The sequence below is a fragment of the Asterias rubens genome, chromosome 15, assembly GCF_902459465.1.
Source record: "Asterias rubens chromosome 15, eAstRub1.3, whole genome shotgun sequence".
NCBI classification, from domain to species: domain Eukaryota; kingdom Metazoa; phylum Echinodermata; class Asteroidea; order Forcipulatida; family Asteriidae; genus Asterias; species Asterias rubens.
The window spans coordinates 7,521,445-7,545,021 of NC_047076.1; the positions used below are offsets into that span (position 1 = coordinate 7,521,445).

Genomic DNA, 23,577 nt, shown 5'->3' on the forward strand with positions numbered 1-23,577 from the left:
GCCACTGAAAGCACACAACTTCGTGTGACAATGGTGTTTTTTTCTTTCATAGTTATCTCGCAACTCCGACGACCAATTGAGCTCAAATTTTCACAGGTTTGTTATTTTATGCTATGTTGAGATGCACCAAGTGAGAAGACTGGTCTTTGACATTATTTTACCAATAGTGTCCATTGTCTTTAAGTCTATGCTGCAAAGACCTATGAGATCAATTTTCTCAATGTTCGCCTGCATTAAAATGCATGTATCATGTAGGATTCGGGATTTTTTTCCCTTATTTTGGTTCTGCTCGTGTAAACAAAATTTTGGTCCACCAAAGAATTTGAGCTACAGTACAAACCCTGTGGTCTTGTGGATTTTTACAAGCCCCGTTTATGTAAGACTCTGGTTATGTTGTTGAATTGACATGTAATTTGTCATCAACATTGTTATTGCAGTGGGGAGACTTTTGAGACGCTGGCGGCAGCAGACATAACGGCCCTTTTCTGCGGCTCTGCATGTGCGGGCACATGCTCAGTTTTTCGGGTAGGTCTGAGCATGCGCACTGCTGGCGAGAACTGTGAAAAAGTATCATCCAAAAGTCTCCCATTGAACAATATTGTTATTGCAGTTGGAGACTTTTGGGACGCTGGCAGCCGCAGTTATAATGGTCCTTTTTCGCGGCTCAGCGTGTGTGCGCACATGCTCAGTAATGCGCAGCTGGGTCAGGGCACGCGCACTTCTGGCGAGAACTGTGAAAAAGGACCGTCCAAAAATCTCCCATTGATCGAACATTATTTCTACATCTATGTCTATGACTTGAGAGGCTTTTAAACACATTTCTGCCGTTTAGACGCTGAGGTGTTTTTGTTTTTTACTCTTCTTGACCTTGGGATGTGAAGAGAAAGCCTGTGGACCTTGATGTGTGTTTACTCATTAGTCTTGACTATCATAATAGCCTGTAATGACAAGACCAGTGTGTGGAGTATACAAATCCTGTGTGCCACCGAATTCGAGCTGTAGTTTTGGTTCTGACTTATCAATGTATCCATGGTATTGCCCCTGTTTATCTTCAAAGCTTAGTTCAGGAGTACAAAACAACCAGAAATCTTCGATCTTCAAATAAATCCCTGCTGACTCCCCCTGTTATCAAAACCAAGTCGTACGGATCCCGCTCTTTCCAATATGCATCAGTTCAGTTATGGAACAGTCTTCCAGAGGTTGTCAAACAGGCTGAGACATCAGAACAATTCAAAACCCGGTTAAAAACATATCTGTTTACTTTGTACAATAATTGTTGATTTCCTTTTACAGCGCATAGGGACCTCACGGTGATATGCGCTATATAAGAATGGTTTTATTATTATGATTTTTAGTACATGGTACATCTACCGTAAGCAAAGAATCGGCGCTTGCGACAGCAGGGAATTCTGTGCTTATTTACATGTAGGTCAAGCCTACAGGGGTTAGCAGGGAATTTTGGCGATAGCATCATGTGCTTACACAGCTAGCACAAAAATTCAGTGCTTGCACATAAACGGAGAATGGGTGATCGTACGCGCAGAATTGGGTAGTAAGTAGAGCCATAAATTGAGCACAGGTCAGGTTGTCCTGAATTGTTAAAAACCTTTAAGTAATATTTGAAATTTGACCCTGGTATCAAAATAGTTTTATGAATGATTTTCAGGACTTTGTATTTAAGTCAATGTTGATAACATTCATGTAGGCCTACTTGTTTTTGTGGATAACAAAAATCAACATTCAAGTCACAATAAGTCATACAAACAGCCAGCTGGTACCCGTTGTATGGTTACCAGTGAATAAACTAGATCACTGTGGAAATGCGGATGCGATAATTGTTTTTTATTTTGGTATAACCCTTACACTCATGCAGTGTCTTAGCCAGGAATTTGGAAAGTGGGAGTGCAAACTGAAAAAGTGGGAGTGCAAACTGAAAAAGTGGGAGTGCAACCTAAAATCACTACAAAATAACGTAGCACACAACACGAGCGCGCAGCCCTCTCACAGTCTGAGTAACGTTGAGTACGCACGCGCAGAAGCCAAAATTTTCCGCTAACCCGTGAAATATGCTTGCCGTAAGCACAGAATTCCCTGCTTCTGTAAGCACTGATTCTGTGCTTACGGTAAGCAGAGACATGAAGTTGGGCCCTATATTTGTTTTGTTAGGGAGATCGGTAAGCCGCACAGGTTGTACAGCTTGTGTGACTTTCCAAGTCTCTGGATTTGTTTATTTTATGTCTTGTGGTCTTCACCCCCAGAGCAAGGAAATCGTGTCCCAGGCTGCTTAGTGTAAAAGCAAACCAGGGGCCTTGATAGATGCTCCTTAATTACTCGGCAATCTCCTGTGTAAACAGGGGCCCTCAATTAGTCCCCAACGCTGAACCGTCGGACGGATGATTGCATGTATGACCCAGACAGGGCTCGTCCCCTATGACAGGAACCTACTTGCTCTTAAGGGGGTCTTGATGCTTGCAAATCACGATTCTTCAGTTTCTACGTCCTCTGCGTACATTTTACACACTTTAAAGGGAGGGTTTACGGCTTCCTTATTGCTAAAAATAATTGACCATGAAAACAATCACTTTGTAAAGATGAAGCACTGCAGCTGTTGATAGTTTGTACGGTGTTTTGAGAAACAATTCTCTAATAAAAGGAATGTGGTTTAACAGAGAGGGATTCTATAAAACAATTTCAATCTGAGAAAGTTTTTCTGCATGAAGCGTTTCTCAGATTGTGTATTCCAATTACATTATGGATTTTTCTTCCTGCGCGGACAAAACGACACCACATTTTCTCAAAAACCTTTTGAAACAATATTTTCACTGGTTAGCTTTATTGTATGTTGTATAAACATACATGTATTTAAGATTATAACAACAACCAAACTGTTAAAAACCCAATACTTTGCCTTTAAACATGATAAACTGTACAGATGACTACTTGGCTGCATGTCATGTGTACATTGACAGTTTATACATGGCTCGAATTACACTGGGTAGCAGTTCCAACGCCAGTGGTTTTCATGTTCGGCCAGTAAGCTCACGACCGACCGGACAAGTCTGGCAATCTACATAGTATTCCACTCAATGTTAAAACATGTCATCTGCTTATATTTGAACAAGCAGGGATAATTGATCTCATTTGTGTTGATGGGCAAGTACACTTTGATACTCAACAGAATGCAAAGAAGAAAGTCATAGTATTCCACTCAATTTTAAAACATGTCATCTGCTTATATTTGAACAAGCAGGGATAATTGATCTCATTTGTGTTGATGGGCAAGTACACTTTGATACTCAACAGAATGCAAAGAAGAAAGTCTAAGTCGACATTTGACCACAATTTTGTTTTTATTTATTTCACACACTTAGCTATCATGTATCAATAAAAAACACATGTTTTTAATTGATGGTTTTGCAAGAGTGTATTTAAATCTGTCCGTCTGATTGAATGTTGTATTCTTCTTTATGGGATTGCACTTTCAGACAGTGATTTAGTTCGCTTTTGGATTATCCCTAGGCTGAAGTTTGTTTTTGTATTTCTACAAATTCCCCTGTTTTTCATAATTCTTAGTCTGATTGTCATTCTAAGTCTTCTGTGTGTTGCACAATCAGGCAAGATTTGCGGTAGTATCATGTGTAAATCTCTTTTGAGTATTTGGTGCTGAAAAGAACTGATGGTCGAAAACTCGACTCTGCATTTCCTGTGTTTATCACGTGTTCCTCCTGAAGCCGATCAGAGCATACTGATCGAAACGTTGAGTTGTCAACCATCGGTTCGTCTCAGAACCAACACTACTCAAAAAGAGATTTACACTGCAAATCTCACCTGATAAATACTCCCACCATCCCCTTGCAAAGTTTCAGGTCCTACATAATTATTGTAATACTTTTAAAAGCCTGGATGAATTAATAAATATAATATTAAATAGACAGCAAGACTTGTCCAGTCCTAAGGGAACAGCCATAATAATGAAAGATGTTTTAAGAGCCCTAAACTTGCCTTGAAAAAAGTGCATATTAAATGCATTTTATTTTTTAGTTGCACCAACACCATACTGTATAAATTCCGAATCGTGTGCATAAAAGTCACTATGAATTCACCTTGTTATATACAGGAGCAAAAGCTTTCACTAGGATTTGTCATTGCTGTTTGACATTCCGCACCCACATTTGTGGACGTTTGGAATTGGCCGTACCAAGCTAAATTTAAACAAGGCCTCCTACTGGGTGTTTATCTTGGCATTTTTTTTAAGCCTTATTCACTTTGGAGCAATCGTTATGGTTTTCTCTTATTTTGTTTTTGTGTAAAATAAAAATAAATTAAGCTTATTATGTAATTAATATTTTTCTTGTTCATATTATCAGCCGAAACTTTGGCGTATCGGCACGTACATAACTCGTGGGTATCAGCCCAGTTCGCTAGCTTGTGCATGGGGAAAACTCCGGGAGCCCTGGATTATTTATAGAAATTCTATCTTTTAAGGAACATTACAGAATTGGTGAGAAAAAAACTCATCGAAAATACCAGTTTTACATAAAACTTACACTGTCTAAAATATTCCTTTAAAAAAATTCCGTCTGAAATATTTGATGAGAAATATCCCGTTTGGAGTTCATCGCTAAGTGAGTGTTTGGTACATTTTTTTTTAAATCGATGTCATTCAAAATGTGCAATCGGTTTTTTACTATTCTCTTGATGAAGTATGGCTGATTGATCGATCTCAAACTTCTACAGGTTCGTCAGTTTATGTATGTGGTGGATTTATTACATAAAGTGCTGCCACTGCCAGCAACTGTTTTGTTAGCAATAGCCAATTATGTAATACTCATTTCTCAAATTGAAATGTTTTAAAGACAATGGACACCTTTGGTAACTGTCAAAGACCAGTCTTCTCACTTTGTGTATCTCAACATATGCACAAAAAAACAAACCTGTGAAAATTTGAGCTCGATTGCTCGTCGAAGTTAAGAGATAATGATGGAAGAAAAAACACCCTTTCAGATGCTGGAATTGAGGACCTCAAAATCTATTATACTGAGGTCTCGAAATCAAATTCAAATATTTTAGTTTGAAAATTACTTCTTTCTCAAAAACTATGTTACTTCAGAGGGAGCCATTTCTCACAATGTGTTATACTTTCAACAGCTCTCCTTGCAGTTACTGAGTAACTTTTTTTCCTAACTATTATTTTGAGTATTTACCAATAGTATTCAGTGCCTTTAAATCACCCTCTCTACTGTAAAATCACCTTTCCTTTGAAGGGATTCAGTGCTCATGTTGTTAGACATTATAAACACATTGCTTCTTACTGAATTAGTTTTTATGGTTATTAAAAAACAGAATGAACAGAAAATAAGTGCAAAAACCAAATGATTAATTGTACAAATATATGGATATTTTTGAAAATAAATGAGTGTATTTTATCGCTTTGGGTGGCCGTTAATAGTTGTAGTACTATAGTAGCCAGATGTACTTCATTCAAGTGTGCTCTCAGAAAAATATCTGACAAGCTAAAAAAAAAAAAAACGAAAAAAAAAAAAAACACTTGTCCGTTTATCATTTATAAGCAGAGTACATGTAGATCTATGTTTACTTGCTACAACTGTAAAGATAAGATAATGTTTAGAGATGGCTTTGAAAAATTCCCTCAATTATAAAAGAATATTAAAATTACAAAAATAATTATTGCCCTTAAGTTTCAACCCCTACCCCTTCTTGAAGGCCTTTTTTGGGGCGAAACATCAGGCCATTTGAGAACGACTCAGCTAGGGTCAAAACGTAAGGCTGCTTCAACCCTAGCAGTAATTCTTGAAGACCTTTTTTAGCCTTTGAGAAAGACTCTGCGAGGGTCGAAACATCAGACCATTTATAGCAAGACTCCGCTAGGTTCGAAACGTCAGGTCATTGACTATTTTTTTTCGCAATTATACAATAATTTTGTTTTGGTTGGTAAACAGTTTGCAACCACTAATTCTATTTTCTCAATGTTACAATTAAAATCTTTTCAGCCAAAACTGTTTAGCTTAGGCCTATCGACTATTTATTTATAATGTTATTTTGTCAGAGTACTAAATGTACATAGGATAGATATTGTAGAAGCTGCTATTATGCATGACTGCACATGGCCAGGCATGTAGAAATCTACTAGGGCTTATTTGGTTTTGGCTTGTGCTGTACATGCATTACATGTACTTGTCTGTGTACATGTACTTGAATCTGTGTAAATACGTTGTGAGTAGTGAAGACAATTTTTCCCTCCAACCATGGAGCTATAAATAGCTCTATGCCAGAGCTGCAAACTCTCCCTGATTGTGCACAAGGTTCCTTGAAAATAAACCAATCTGTCCATGCTCAATTTTGAATATCTCTCTGAACTCTCCCTGAGTGTGCACAAAGTTCCCTGAAAATAAACCAATCTGTCCATGCTCAATTTTGAATATCTCCCTGAACTCTCCCTGAGTGTGCACAAGGTTCCTTGAAAATAAACCAATCTGTCCATGCTCAATTTTGAATATCTCTCTGAACTCTCCCTGAGTGTGCACAAAGTTCCCTGAAAATAAACCAATCTGTCCATGCTCAATTTTGAATATCTCCCTGAACTCTCCCTGAGTGTGCACAAGGTTCCTTGAAAATAAACCAATCTGTCCATGCTCAATTTTGAATATCTCCCTGAACTCTCCCTGAGTGTGCACAAAGTTCCCTGAAAATAAACCAATCTGTCCATGCTCAATTTTGAATATCTCCCTGAACTCTCCCTGAGTGTGCACAAGGTTCCTTGAAAATAAACCAATCTGTCCATGCTCAATTTTGAATATCTCCCTGAACTCTCCCTGAGTGTGCACAAGGTTCCCTGAAAATAAACCAATCTGTCCATGCTCAATTTTGAATATCTCCCTGAACTCTCCCTGAGTGTGCACAAAGTTCCCTGAAAATAAACCAATCTGTCCATGCTCAATTTTGAATATCTCCCTGATAGTAGAAACTTTGTCCCTGTTATGTTGATTGTACTTCTAAATATCTCTCTGATTTAAAAGATGTTAAATTTGCATCGGGGATAAAGAATATTAATTTTTGGTTTTTACCCATATACACCGATGTGTGTTAGCACTGTATACTCGGTACTTTCCCGAGTCCTGTGAAAAAAATCACAGGCATTTTACTCGGGTGGGATTCGAACCCACGACCTTTGCAATTCTAGAGCAGTGTCATAACATCTATTAAATCGTTTGCAGTACCCGCTGCTAAAACATAGGATTCGAACTGCCTCTAGCTACTGGGCAATCTCGGTGGTCTAGATGGTGCTAACACACATCGGTGTATGGGTAAAAAAATCATCTCAAAACATTTCTATTTCGGAAACAATAGCCTCCAAACTTTTGGTTGTCTTGTGTCATTGTGTATTAGCAGAGTTCTTGTTTTATTGCGCCAGGAGTGTCATCATTGACAGACATGGTGCACTGGAAATGTTCAACATTATTAATATATTGATATGTATAACATACATACAATGTAGTACGTTAGGTGTATAATGTAAATTATGAACAAAACAAATCCAAAGATTAATAAGCCATCATGCCGTGGATAAACTTTGCAGAATTCCTGTCCCGAGGCTCAGAAATCCTCAAGAGAGCATCCTTTGAAATAATAAGACTTCTGTCAGAGCAAATGAAGGGAAAGATTGCTTAGATCTCGGGAGCCTTCAATGACGAGAGAAAAGAACGCATCATCAATTACTTTTTCTTTTATTGTGTTCCCCGTTCCAATGACGTTATAAATAATTGCATTGTGTAGAGCATAGTGCAGTGTATTTACAATGGCAAGCTTCTAAGTACCTGTATTGTACACATGTATATCACTTTGTTGCGCCCCGTGAATGCTTCAAAAGCTAAATATAGGCCGCATGCAGCAGAACCCACATTGTGTAATTATTCATACTTTTTTTTTAGGATTCATGCACGGTTTATAAGGGAGTTCAGTGTCGTGCAAATACGATACTTTGGGTTGAATACATTTCACACTGCTCATCTTTTAGTACTGAAAGTGAAAGTTCTTTGGCATCGATTGTGTATTTTACAGATTTTAGTCTATTTTAAGGAAGACATACATGTAATTTGCACTTTTCCTGACATTTTTGTGAGAATTTGTGTTTGGATGCCCCGATATATCACTAGACTAATTCAGCATCTCCTTCCCCCCCCCCCCCTCCTGCTTCATGCTTTACTAAACCCTTAAGAGAGCATAGTGGCCTCAATCAGCTTGTTCCTATGTAGTACATGTAGTTAAAGCCATTGGACACTTTCAGTATTAAAACAGTATTGTCCAATGCCACCACTTCTATATAAAACAACAAACCTGTGAAAATTTAGGCTCAATCGGTCATCGGAGTCGGGAGAAAATAACAGGAAAACCCACCCATGTTTAGGCACGTTTCGCTGTGTCATGACATGTGTTTACTATAAATCTGTAATTCTTGATATATCGAGAATTGATATTGTTTTAATGTTTTCTCAAAAAGTAAAGTATTTCATGGAATAGTATTTCAAGAGAAGTCTTTCACCACTACCTTCTGTAAACCCTGAAGTTATTTGTAAATCTGTGAACTTTTTTTTTATTATTCTGTACCAAAAGTGTCCAATGGCTTTAAAACAAATGTTTTAAAAGTGAATTTTATGTTTCAGGTTATTTCTTGACATTATGACTGACAAAATTTCCTAACCCATAGCAACAGCAGGTTCTTGGTGCCCAGTAGATGTCTAGACACAGTATGTACATACTGCGTTTACTTGTGCTTTGGTTGAACCTGATGAGGATCACCTCGGGAGTCCCAGTTTTAAATGTACATTTAGCACTCAAAGCAGTCAATAGACAAATGACTACCAGTAAAAGCTGTACATGAAAGCCACAGTAAATGCTGGCATGCTGTACACATTGTCCACATGCATGTTTGCGTACCGCCACAGGCCTGGTCTGGTTATGATCTTGACAACACAACCCCTTGAATTAATTTTTTTCATAATCAGGCACAAAACTTTCAGTTCGTTTTTACCAAATGTACACGCCTTTGCTTAGACAACCCTATGTTCAGACACCACTACGTGTTTTCCTAATCCTAACTCTACACGTACATATTGTACAGGCGTACAGTTGTGACCCTAACCTTAGTATGTAGATCACGAGATGTTATCAAAACATGTTTTTTCTTTTTCTATTTTTCTTCTGCTTTCTTCCTTCTCCAGAAGACGATCAGAGCATACTTATCGAAACGTCGAGTTGAAACCAACGGTTCTTTTCAGAACCACCCCAACTCATTAGAGATAGGTCATTACATGGTGTTAACCTCTAACCTTTCCATAAAACATACATTGACATGGGTTGTCGGAATATTATGGATAGTAACATGGACATCCAATGTCCATGATCAACCCATTTTAAATCCAGCATACACCTGTTTTACATTGCAATACACTGTATGTAAATTGTTACCATTGAGTGACATATCTATCCTTGATTTATTCCTCCATAGAATTCCTTTGTTTCTTCCGCCCCGTCTTACGACGACTCCTCCGGCAAGAGTGGCTCCAAGTTCCTCAAGACGCACGATGGCAAATTCTTCGTCAAGACGATCACGCGGGAGGAGGTTGAGCTTCAGTTTAACATCCTCGCGGAGTACCATAAGGTGAATGAATTAACTGTGAACTCCAAATTATTTCAAGGCGAAGTACATCTTTGGTTTTGGAACTGTCTGTTGTTTTCTTACTGTATACATGTAAATGTTGATTTATACAACAAAACTAACATGTGAAAACTCTGTTTCAAAAGGTGGGCGCGTTGTTGAGATATTGCAGAAAATCCGGAGCGAATAATATGTCCATGATAATAATAATAATAATAATAAACAGCATTTATAAGGCGCATTATGAATAAAAGATTCCTCTATGCGCCCATGATGCATGAAAAAAAAATTCCCAAGAATACACAATTTGAGTAATATTAAGCAGTTACACTCTTCTGTTTCAAACTTTTGTACAGTACAGTTTTTCGATTGTGCAGTCCTATTAGGGATTAGTCTTCTTGTGTGGACATATTCACTCCGTATTTTTCGGCTACATATAAAAAACTTGATCACCCTTTTGAAAATAAATGGTTACATATTAGTTTTATTGTATAAACATCTGCATATATACAGGATTGAAACAACCGAACGGCTCCAAAAACCAATATACTTTATAGAAAGGTTTGCGGTAACACCATGTAATGACTATCTCTAATGAGTTGGGGTGGTTCTGAAAAGAACCGTTGGTTTCAACTCGACGTTTCGATCAGTATGCTCTGATCGTCTTCTGCTATCAGTATGCTCTGATCGTCTTCTGGAGAAAGCTTTCTCCAGAAGACGATCAGAGCATACTGATCGAAACGTCGAGTTTAAACCAACGGTTCTTTTCAGAACCACCCCAACTCATTAGGGATAGTCAATACATGGTGTTACCGCAAACCTTTCTATATCGTATTCCTATCATGCAAAGTTCCAAATCCTACAATATGCTTTTAGCTTTTAATAACGATAATGGTAATGGAGTCTTGTGGTGCACTCATTTCACACGAGATACATGAAAGTGGGGGGGGGGGTTAAAATTTGCAAAAAAATTCATAAGGACTCTATCTACTGGGAAAACCCAAAACTATATTTGACCTTAGAGCCTATCTTTAAGTGTATAGTGTAAACTATCATGACCAATGAGATGAAAGCACATGTGCTCTTCCGAAAAACCAATAACACGCGTGCAATCCCAACGAATATGTCTTGAGGGAAATCTTCAATTGCCGGCCAACTCCACACTACACGTAGGTGATCGTTGTTGCATTGCTGATCAATATTTCATTCTCAAATTTCATGGTTTTCTTTTGAGTCATCTGAGCCGCCATATAAGATGTTTTTCCTTTTGTGTAGTACATACAGATGTACTTCATCCTTATAGAGTTATATATAAGAGCTAGAGGGTGCACTGGTGATGCTGCTTGCACAAACGCGACGGAACAGCAAGGAGACACGCCGCACGCCATTCTGCACGGGCGTTGAATAAGTACACGTTGGAGTTTGTTTTTATTGAATGCTACGCGATGCTGTTTTGTCAACTTACAAAATGGCCGCACAAACACACACTGTGCGATGCTGTTTTGTCAACTTAGAAAATGGCCGCATGCCGCGTATATAGGCCAGTGTGCCCTCTAATCCTTATATATAACTCTATGACTTCATCAAGTTTGCTTGAAGAAGTATCGGTGCAAGGAATACACAATCTGAGAAGCGTCACTGAGTGTCAAATTCAAATTTTGGGGCATAAAAACGTATATCTTTTTACGTTACCTTGTTACTTTTATATGAACTGTTCTAAAAAATAGTTTATACTATCATAAGCTGCTGTACTTAAAAAAAAGAAAAAAAGTTTTTATTGCCAGTATGGGAGAGTGATTGTAAAAAGTCCCCTAACCACCATTTTGTACATGCATGGAGACCATTAAATCAGTATACCGTGAGTGTCGTATACTATGAGTGTCGTTTTACTCAGTAGTGATGAAATACATGTATAATAAACCATTCATAATAATATGTAGCTGATGCCACATTGGTCCTAGGACAATGCACATGTTTTTTTAAAATCTCGATCAGAGAGAAGCAATTATGGTTTTGCACGTTTCGCCGTGTCATGACATGTGTTTAAAATAAATCTGTCATTATCGATATCGAGAATTGATATATTGTTTTAATGTTTTCTCAAAAAATAAAAGCATTTCATGGAATAATATTTCAAGAGAAGTCTTTCACCATTACCTTCTGTAAACCCTGTAAGTTCTTTGTAAATCTGGGAATTTTTTTTAAATTTTCTGTTCCGAAAGTATCCAATGGCTTTAACACTTGGCCTTGGTGCCCCTTCGAAAGTTCACCATAGACTTTAAGGTTTTCCCAATGGTTGGAAGTGCCCTTTGCAAAATGACCATGGCCTAGCCCTTTTAGAGATGAAATTCCACGTCCGGAAATTTGAAAAAGAAATTCTTCTACATGTAAATTTTCTAACCTCAGGTTGAAATGGTACAAAATGCCATTGTATTTGATACTTTTAAACATTTTGGGAGCTGAAGGAGTTGGGCTAGGATTCCATGTGTCAACCATGCGTTGTGTGTACCGCATGAAAATACATGCCGTAGCAGATAATGCAGTACGTAAAATGGATATGCAGAATAAGGTGTGTTGCATGGCATGTATATAAATTTGTACGCATTGTGCAACTACATACGTGTACATTACACACAGTGCTTGACGGACATCCATATTGATTCCGGCCTTACATGTATGGGGGAAGCACTGTTTGAAGTCTCCGGTTTTAACTACATCAACAATGCCCTCAGTGAAACTAAACACCAAGGACTGGCATTCAATTGGTTGCCGAGTGCACCGCAGCACCTCGCAAAACCCTTACAAAGTGCTTCATAAATAGGTCTCAAAAACTTCAAAACCTGTCTTAAATAGATTCTCTCTTTGTTCAAGCACCTTTGATATTTTATTGGTGGATACATGTACATGCTTTATAAGACTTTATCTTTAAAGGCACTGTACACGTTTGGTAATTGTCAAAAACCAGTGTTCACACTTAGTGTATCCCATCATAAGCATAAAATAACAAGCCTGTGAAAATTTGGGCTCAATTGGTCATCGAAGTTGCGAGAAAATGATGAAAGAAAAAACACCCTTTTTGGACGAGTTTGTGTGCTTTCAGATAAGAAAAAATAAAATAAAAGTCTTTTATTTTTTTAGTGATAAATTACCTCTTTCTCAAAATCTATGCTACTTCAGATTGAGCCGTTTCTCACAATGTTTTAAACTATCAAAAGCTCTCCAATGCTCGTTACCAAGTCAGTTTTTAAGCTAATATTTGTTTTGAGTAGTTACCAAACGTGTACCTTCCCGTTGAGATAAAAATATTTTCACACGCCTGCTCGTGGAATACGGAATATGAAATGCGCTATATTTTTCCGTATTCCACTTGCGCTTGTATGAGGACTTATAATGATATAAATTATATTGTTATTAATTACAATACTCTTGCTTTCTTTGTTTTCGGCATGTACAGTACATCGTTGAATCCCACGGTGAAACCTTACTACCGCAGTATCTAGGCATGTACCGGCTGACGGTAGACGGCACAGAGACCTACATGGTGGTCTTAAGAAGCGTCTTCAGCTCCAGTCTACCTGTCCACACAAAGTATGACCTGAAGGGCTCCACGATAGACAGACAAGCCAGCGATAAAGAAAAGGTTTGACTCGCACTTTTTAAATATTTTTTATACAATTCGCCAGACACACAAGGCCTGAAGACCACATCAAGGTGTGGGCTGCAGTTTCCAGGGGCCATTGCCACCTACTCCTGGAGCTGAAACAGGGTTACCCCCTTCACAGTCCGTAAGGATGTAATATGCTTTACAAAGCAGTCGTGGTTAAGTGTTTTTTGGGGGGCTTTGTTTAGTGAGCCGTGTGGAGACTTCCTGCTTGTTTTCCAGTAGATAGCGATCTAATAATAATAATAATACCTAGTCTTATATAGGGCTTTATCAAAGCGCACAGTATTTTTTTCCTGCAAGGTATGTGGAGCTTCGATTTCTTAAAGTTCTACGAGAACTTAATTCCTTTAAAGCACCTTCTAATGCTTTACAAGATGCTGTGGCGCAATATGCTGCTGATCAGACCAGGAACATCGCGACGTACCCCTTCTCTTTTCGATAAGTGCACTGGGTTCTTTTAACTGAGAATACAATGCGCAGGACCAAGGGCTTTGCGTCCCATCACTATGAAGTAATGGTTAAGTGTCTTGCTCAAGTACTCAAGTGTCACGACTGGGACTCAAACCCACACTCTGCTGATCAGAAACACCAGAGTTTGAATTCGTTGCTCTTAACCGCTCGGCTATCATTTGTAAACAAATATAACCCCAGGCACTGTGAACCTCACCATGTATTCTCCGACACCTAATTTCTAACAAGGTGAATTAACAGCAGGTTAAAAAACCTTGTCCTTGACGATATCCGCTGGCTGTCCTGGACCAATTTTGACAAGGTCCCTATTAATGGAAGTGAGTTGTTTTTAATACCATCAAAGTGGCTCTGTGCTTTAAGGCGTGTCGAGGCATGTAGCGTGTTGTGGTTGAGCGGAAAAGAGCACCGGACTCGAGCTCTGTTGTTTCTATTCAGCAGAGTGTGGTTTCGAATCCAAGTCGTGACACTTGTGTTCTTGTTGCTGCATCCTTCGGATGGGACGTTAAGCCAGTGGTCCAGTGTGTTTTGTAGTGCATGTAAAAGAACCCTGTGCACTTATCGAAAAGAGAAGGGGTTTGCCCTGGTGTTCCTGGTTTGATTGGCTGCATATTGCGCCACACCTTGTAAACCAACACATGGTGCTACATTTATAAAGTAATTGTCTCATACTTGTACTTCAACCTTCACAAAACCTTATAGGAAAAATACTGAATGTTGAAGCGCCTTGAGCGTCACTGAGTGACGGATATGAGTGCTTTATAAGAATCCACGATTTTTATTTTTTATTATTTTTATTTCAGGATAAGGAACTACCCACCTTTAAGGACAATGATTTCTTGAGTGAAAACAAGAAGTTATACATCGGCAAGGAAGCTAAGGACAAGATGTTGGCTAAACTCAAGAAAGACATTGAGGTAAGACGGCATATGGTATGGTCAGGATACGGCAGGTTCTTTTGGTATTGGTGCGGGATAGAGTTTGGTACCTGAGGTATCCTGTTAGGGGTGGTGGATGGGTCTGTCTTTGGTGTCGGGGGGCCTTGCTGGAATACATTGTACATCAGGGGTGTGGTTAGGGCTGAAGGGTTCTGACTAGGGCCCAATTTCATAGAGCTGCTAAGCACAAAAATTTGCTTAGCATGAAATTTCTTCCTTGATAAAAACAGGATTACCAACCAAATTTCCATTTATTGCATATTGCTGGGTACTTGTATTCAGCTGTTGTTTGATTATCTTGAAAATCCTGTTTTTATCAAGGCAACAATTTCATGCTAAGCAAATTCTTGTGCTTAGCAACTCTATGAAGTTGGGCCTAGGTTGCAGTAGGGGGGACCGGCAGGTGACACAATGGTGGTTCACCGTGGGGTGTGCAACAGCGGTTTGCCGGGGGGGGGGGGGGGGGCAGCAGGAGGAGGGCTGGTTTGGGCTGAAGTAGAGAAGTAGTGGCTAGAAGGATTCACTTTATGTCGACACACGATAAATGTGATGAGTGCAGTGCTCATGCAGCTGGACGCGCACCATATGTTTGACTCCTAAAATGGCAGAACATCGAGCAGAGATTACATGTAGCTGTGTGTGACAGAAGTGCAGGGAGGCAATAGACAGAGCATTCATTCATTTATTCATTCAGTCGATGCAGAGCATCAGATGATGGCCCTCCAAACACGTTGGTCCTCCATTGCTGTACGCAGCTCTTCCCGAAGCAGTCCAGAGTCCCGGCACAAGGTGTCCACATAGGTGGTTTGTGGTCTACCTCGGGAACAGTGACCCTGAGTAGAGACCCATAGCACCAGCCTGCTCACTGCCAGCTCAGTTTGTCTGAGACATTGACCTGCTATTCTCAGCCTTCTTGTCCTAATCTTGGTGCTAACTCTCGGTAGTCCACCGTAGAGTTCCAGGTTTGTGACATACCTCTCCCAATGAATCTGTTTTACACAACAAAGCATTCTTGTATAGCAGTTGCCGAGTCTCTTCTCTAGACGACTGGCTAGTATAGACAGAGCAGGACAGTGTTATAATTTGGTGCAGCACAGGTACATTAGGGAAGGGGTACAGAAAGTGTTCAGTTCTGCTTCTGTGGGAAAATGCTAAAGTATAGCAGTACTGAGGTTGCATCTAGCGCAGACCTCTGGCTGTTTTGTAGCAGGAATCCAAAAGAAAGTGTTTGATACCTCTATTTATGTCTACAGTACAAGGTCCAATTTCATACAGCTGCTTAAGCACAAGAATGTACGTAGCCAAGCACAACAAAGTTATGCTTACCTGAATAAGGTTGCCAACCAAATTACCATGTCATATCTACTATCTGTGACTGGTATCCTGCCCTGTTTTGCTAAGCAGAAAATTGTTGAGTAGTATTTTCTGCTTATTTTCATGAAATAAGTGTATGTGCGTTCTGCATCTAATCCACTCTAATGTAAATCCAATAATAAACACCTTAGTTTTCTTCTCCTGAAGATGAGCAGAGTATACTGTTTAAATCGTCTAGACCCAACCGGCTCTTTTCAGAGCCAACACTCACCCTAGATATTAACACATGGTTGTACCCGCATGTTTACTGTTTATTTATAGTTTCCTCTTATTTCTCCACACCATGGAAAGCTTCAAACAATACCTACCATAGTTTTGTTTGAAATGCTTAAAAAATGTTCACCTCTTTTCATCGTTTTGACCATCTTCTTGTCGTTTGCAGTTCCTCGCCGAGCTGAAGCTGATGGATTACAGTCTCTTGGTTGGCATCCACGACTGCGATCGCTACGAGGTCGAGCAGCACGCAGAGAACAACGACGAGAACGGCGAGGAGGAAGACTCCGGCAGCGGGGGCGCTCTGACGCCTCCAGACAGCCCAGGACCAATCACGAGGCAACACCACCTGTCCAGCGGGGAGTATGAGTTTGACTCCACCCAGGACGTGTACGCTATTCCATGCCATGAAAGTAAGTTTGTAATTAGCTAATATTATATGACCATGTTCATATTATATTACCACTTTATATTACCATAAGGTTTATTATTTGATATAATAATAATAATAATAATAATAGTGGCAATTTATAATGCGCCATGTCTGTCTAAAAGACACTCCTGGCGCAGGAGAGATGCCGAAGCCAGAATGCAAAGAATATAGTTAAGCACACAAAGTTTTCAAACGGGTTTTGAAGCTGGAATATGTAGTGAGTTGTCTGAGTTTAGGGGGGAGTTCGTTCCATAGTGATGGGCCAGAGTGTGAGAAGGAGCGGGCTCCACATGAATGGCGTGTGCGTGGAATGTTTAGAAGTGTGGTGGACCATGATCTGAGGTGCCTGGGTGGAGCATGAAGATGTAGCAGGTTCTGGATGTATGTTGGTGCCGTGCCCTGGAGAGACTGATACACAAGAAGGAGAATTTTGAAGTTCTCCAAGATATCTGAAATAAAAAGTTGCATCCCCTTAGGGTGATCCCCTGGCTGCTGCTTTCCAGATTGTATTGTAAACTTGGGTGTGATCCCTGGCTACATGGCAGTAAACGGTCATAAATACCTCTTGTACATTGTATGACTCGCACCCCGAAGTAAGAAATTGACAAAAGGGGACCCTGTCAACATAGGGCTAGATAGCTAAGTTTGTAGAGCGCTGGCACGTTAATCAGGAGGTTTTTGGGTCAAATCCTGCTCTACCAAATCTTTCTTTGTTCAACCCCAAATCATTGGAAAACTTACTCGGTCAGTTTCCCTTGTGGTGTACTTTTTGATGTCTGAAACAAACATGCCACACCCCCCTAATGTAATCCCCTGGAGGCCATATCGTAAACTTGGGAGTGATCATTAGCTATTAGTTAAAATTATGCTTAGTATTAGCCAAATTAATTAAAGTGCTTAAAAGTCTGTAACAAAGTCTAAACAACCCAAACTTCCATATTTCACACAAACAGGTTCTCCAAGAAATGAGGTGTACTTCATGGCACTTATAGACATCTTGACGCACTGGGGAGCAAAGAAGAAAGCTGCACAGGCAGCAAAGACAGTTAAACATGGGGTAAGTAGTTATCTTAGAGTCCCCTAAGAATCCTTTTTTCAGAAAAGACTCATTGAAAGGTCTTTGTACGATTGATGGTTTCCTTAAACTAGTCGTTTGAAAATCAGACTTGAATGACTGATGCTGTTTCAGTACAAGAAATAATATACACATAATTTGCTGTAAGAAACACTATGTTACTTTGCTGTATAGATTGGTCTTATTAGAACTTGTCCTGCCTGCTCTAACTTCAGCGAGTAGATTTGAACAAAAACTGCCCAAACTACAGAGACAAACCCTTTCTCATATACCCCCCTATCACACGGAACTCGTTCTCACTACCTTCTGAAAAATGTAGTCTTGGTGCAAGACATTGTTATTCACACTATTGCTCAACCCGCTCTCTCCCTCCTCACCGAGCACATTACTAGTGTCTCGGTGAGACAAGTCCTACGATTAACTCTAAGTGAGAACGAGTTCAGTCCGATGGGAGTATTGGCTTTAAGTGTTCTGGGTTATTTTACATGCGTAACACAATCGCTGATCAGAAAGGATGAAGCAATAATGGTTATGTGTCTTGCTTAAAGGAACCTGATGCCTTGGATCGGTCGAGTTGGTCTTTGAAAAGTGTTTGTAACCGTTTGTTATACAATGCATATGATTAGAAAGATATTTTAAAAGTAGATTACAATGATCCACACAAATGTGCCTCGAAATTGCGTGGTATGGGAGTCAAAAAATTGACTCCCATAAATGGCCGACCGTGTTAAGGCCCGGTCACACAGGCCCCGATAACGAGAACGAAAACGAGAACGATAAAAATGCACGCTCGCGATTAGTTGAATTGCTCCACGCAGAATACGCCCACGCTCATTCGACCAATTGAGGGCGTGCATTTTTATCGTTATCGTTTTCATTCTCGTTATCGGGGCCTGTGTGACCGGGCCTTTAGTCGACGAGGTAAAGGGGAAACCACGCAATTTCGAGTCATACTTATGTGGATCATTGTATTCTACTTTTAAAACATCTTTCTCACCATATGCATTTTATAACAAACGATTACAAACACTTTTCAAAGACCAACTCTACTGATCCAACGCAACGTGTCACGACTCTTGAGCCCACACTCTGCTTAACAGAGACACCAGAGCTTGAGTCCGGTGCTCTTATCTGCTCGGCCACGACGCAAGAACAATCTTGCACTATATTTGTACATGGTATTTACATGATATTCTGAGTAGCAATTTTTCTTTTACATCAATGCTTTTGTTTTGCCCCAAAGTGTTACACTTCTTTAATCTCTCATTCTCTCGTTTTGTCTATTTTTTGTCAGGCTGGTGCCGAAATATCCACAGTTAAACCAGAGCAGTATGCCAGGAGGTTCCTGGACTTCATAGAAAAAGTATTAGACTAAAAAGGTAACAACAGTAAATATACAACTATCAACTTTGATGTAATCTAGCTGTTTATCGGGGCCAACGTCACAAACCTTTCTCTCTGCTAGTCGCGTGATGAGCAGGTTTTTTAAAGAAAAGCTAACACGCTTATTTCATGAGAGGTTTACCACAATTTGCTAAGCAGAAACATGATACCAGCCTTATACATTAAATATGACATACACTCATGCTGGTTGCCTCTGGTAACCATCTGATTTTTTGCTTAACTAAAAGCTTGTTGAGGAACATTCTCAGCTAAGCATCTCTACGAAATAGGGTGAGGGTTTTGATGAGTCTTGTACATCCTGGGGTCGATTTCACAGAGTTAGGACTAGTCCTAAGTTAGGACTAGTCCTAGGAGATATACAAATTGCATGGATAGTCCTAAGTTAGGATGAGTAACTTGTCCTAACTCGAGATAAGACTAGTCCTTACTCTTTGTGAAATCGACCCCAGGGGTGGATTTCACAAAGAGTTAAGACTAATTTTGTCTTGAGATAGGACTTAAGTTTTTAATAAATCCTTAAGAGTCCTAGGACTAGTCCTAAGTTAGAACTACCTTTGTGAAATCGACCCCTGCAGACGATTTCACGAAATGCTAGGATTAATCCTATCTCGAGTTAGGACGAGTAACCCGTCCTAACTTAGGATGGGTTCAATTCGTCCCAACGTCTTCGGATACGGAACTGAACTGGTCCTAAGTCCTACGATTAACTCTAAGTTAGGAAGAGTTTGGTGAAATTGATGGCAGGCCAATAACTGGTTTATTATCTCATAAGCTTCGTACGTAGCAGCATAACATTTAGCGTAATATTTTAAAGATTGCGATATCCAGTCAATCCATTGATGTGAGCTGACGTCCATAATTTCTTGTGGTATTTTCAAGGATTCTTATGAATGAAATATCTGAAACTTATTCTACTCATCAACCTGAGCTTCTATACACACCAGCAGTATTACCCACATTTTACAGACTGCATGGGATTAACAGAGGGATACAGTGAAAAGAAATCACGTTATTTTGTTGGTTTAGTCTTGGTAATCAAATTTAGGTCAAACGTCATAAAGCCTGTTAGCATACAAACTTGATTGTCGGCCAAACTTCCATAAAGTTTACATTATTGCAACTGGCGCCCCAACCACTTTTAGCAAAGAATTTTGCTAAACAGTATTTTCTTTGTGAAATTGGGCCAAGGCCTCCAGCTTCAAATAGGAAACTGCTCCAAGTTTCTCACAGTGTTTTTGAGGACATTTTTAGGGGGAACCTTTGTCAAGACTCTTGCATCAAAAGGTAATGCTAGCTTTTTTGTTTCCTTTCTTTTAATAAATGAAATTTTGACAGAGAGTGTGTAGGTGAGTCGTTGCCCGTGAAATCGAGTCTCATTTTTGTGATGAAATCACAAGGAATTCCAGTATCAACAAATCATTCACTTATTTATTTGTGTTTTTTTTTTTTTTTTTTTTTTTAAGCTAAAAGCTTGGAGTTTTGTGTTGAATAATCCTCCCACTTTCTACGTCGTTTCTACAGACTGGAGGAACTAAAACCAACTTAATGTCGGTTGTTATTTAAAACTAGTTAGTGAACTGTTTAATAGAGGGCGCTGTTCGCAGTCTCTGTTGAAATTGAGTAAATTAATGTCAGTCGTTGAACTGTTCAATAGAGGGTGCTGTTCGCAGTCTGTGTTGACATTGTGTAAGGCTCGGTCACATTGAGGTTTATGGTGAGTGTACATTTTGGAGTGATATGCTCAGTTTGTATTGTTTTATTCCAAGTCTGTGTCCAAATTGGTTGCTGAGGCTGATACTACAACGCATGTTGCCGTGACAATCACGTCGTAGCCTAAGCCACTAATTTGAACACAGCTTTTGAGGCCTTTATCATGCTGTTGACATATTTGCTAGGTTCCCTGTATCCTCAAATACACATTGATAATGTATGCAAAAAATGGGACCAGACTATCCATGCATCGTCACTTGGTCGTTGTGGTTTGTATCAGAAGAACTAGACGACGCACTGGTGATGCTGTGTGCACGGCATGTGCGCCTTTTTGTACGATGAACATTGTCAAGCGTTGAGTTTGAACTTCGTCATTGTGTGCAATAAATACACGCTAAGCGATGTTTTTGGGTTTTTTCAACTTACAAAATGGCAGCACACCAAGCCGTGTAAGCTAGGCGAGTGCGCCTTCTAGTTCTTATATATAACTCTATGGTTTGTATTTAGAAACAAGAAAGTTAGTAAAGGAAGCAGCTGCACTATGATAAAGGCCTACAAGTTTCTGCCAATTGTTTGACTTTTAGATTATTTGAGGTTTAATTTTGCAATCAGTGTAATAAATTAATTAAAGATACATGTATGACTATTATTTGTTTTAATTTACAATTTATAAAGAGTTTTGGGTTATGATAAACTAGTATTTTCATTTTAATATTATTGTTAACTGTAGTATAAGCCTACCTAAGAATATAAACGTGACCATGAATTTGGCCGCCTTGTTGCCGAAAATATTTCGAGTGGAAGAAGGGATGAGTAACAACTCAAACATTCAAATACTCGTCTGTTATAAATAACTGTTTATGTTTGTGAAGAATATGCATATTGTGTTTGGGGTTTTCTTTTTGTAAAGAGAAAAACCTACACAAGCATTTTGGCTTGTTTGAAGGGAATTTTTCTATGAATACCATGCTCTGGAAATTGAATACCATGCTCTGGAAATTGAATACCATGCTCTGCCATTGAACAAAAAGTGATAACTCAGTGTTGAAAGTTGTCCCTCCCCAAAAAGGAAAACAAAAGAGTTATTCTTGGATTCTGATTAAACGTAGAACACACCCAAGTCATAGGGTGCTACATTTTTCACATTTAGACGTTTACTTTGTTTATGTTTTACAGAAGTGTATATGGCGTTTATGATTCAATTAGTCACAGATAATTGTTTTAAACTTTATATGAAGAGGTCGGAGGAAAAGAAAGTGTCCAAGAAACGTTTTCCTGGGGTTTATTCCTTCTTGCTGATATCTACATTGTAGAAGAACAATTTGTCGGGAATAAAAACTTTTGTTTTATCTCGAGTTGTTGACAGTTGGGAAGGCCAAGTTGTTTGGTTTTGGCCTGCGTGGAGTGGGAAAAAGCAGTCAAATGGGGGTTTTGGGAGGTCTTACGTCAGGCACCAATGTCACAAACCACTCATGGGTTTCCTCTCTCAATAGGTTGAGCCTAAAGGGATTGTATGCATTTGGTAATTGGAACCATCTGTTTGTTTCAATCCTATAAAGTTGTAGAGGTATAGACGATGTGATCTCTGACGTCACTCGAAAATCATAACATGATTCGCGCGCATACCGCCGGGCAAAACCTTTGTGTTTTGGCAGCCAGCTAGAAAGTGTAGGCAATCTTACCATGACTACGAGTCTTTTTGCCCGGCGGAACATGACGTATGTAATGTTTTGTCAACAGAGGGCGGTTTGAATGTAAACATAGGTCACATTGTTTTTACCATTAAACACCTTTCATTTCAAAAGGTGGTAGCCTTTTTGAGATGCTGCGGAAAAATCTGGAGGGTCTTTATCCATGCAGGATCAATAATCTGCAATTGGAACACATCATCTGAGAAACAATGCTGTCAGTAGCACTTCTCAAATTCAAATTGTTGGGGGACCTAATAATAAAAAGTGATACCTTTTTCCATAACCCAGGTCCAAATTCCAGTTGAACCTGGTTAAACTGGGTTTAACTGGAACTAGTTGAAACCAGTTGATAAACTAGTTTAAACACAGTTAAAACCAGTTGGTTTAATATGGAAAATGGACAGAGACCAACTGGTTTACAATTTCAAACTAGTTGAATACAGTTAAACTTAGTCCAAACCAGTTGGTTAATATGGAAAATGGACGAGTTTGATCACTATCCAGTTGAACCAGTTGACCCCAGTTAACTAGGTTCAACTGGAATTTTGACCTTGGAACCGCAATACTTTGAAGTGAAAAGTTTCTCAAAATGCATTGCACCCTCCAAATGCTGGTGTGCTTCTTACCAAGCAAGTTTGTATTGCCATTCATTTAAGAGTTATAACCAAATGTATACAGACCCTTTAAAGGTATCAGGGGTCGATTTTCACAAAGAGTCAGAACTAGTCCTTACTTGGAACTAGTCCGTTAGGACTAGTCCTTACTTAGGACTAGTCCTAGGAGATATAACAAACGTATGGCTAGTCCTAAGTTAGAACGAGTAACTCGTCCTAGGTGTCGAAATAAGACTAGTCTCAACTCTTTGTGAAATCGACCCTAGGAGATACTTCAAATGTTACTCTTGACCTGTCAACTTTTTTGATGAAACGCC

At 39.3% G+C, this 23,577-nt stretch overlaps 1 protein-coding gene across 1 annotated transcript in view; it reads left to right on the top strand.

Annotated features, from left to right (window-relative positions):
- LOC117300042 (phosphatidylinositol 5-phosphate 4-kinase type-2 beta-like) overlaps positions 1–19,615 on the top strand; it is a 45,254-nt gene extending 25,639 nt beyond the window's left edge. Inside the window, exons 4-9 of the mRNA XM_033783709.1 lie at positions 9,527–9,679; positions 13,131–13,316; positions 14,612–14,725; positions 16,503–16,746; positions 17,720–17,823; positions 19,136–19,615. Of these exons, the coding sequence (XP_033639600.1) occupies positions 9,527–9,679; positions 13,131–13,316; positions 14,612–14,725; positions 16,503–16,746; positions 17,720–17,823; positions 19,136–19,216 (882 nt within the window). The 3' untranslated portion in view covers positions 19,217–19,615. The remainder of the gene's footprint in view (positions 1–9,526; positions 9,680–13,130; positions 13,317–14,611; positions 14,726–16,502; positions 16,747–17,719; positions 17,824–19,135) is intronic.
- The last annotated feature ends 3,962 nt before the right edge of the window (positions 19,616–23,577 follow it).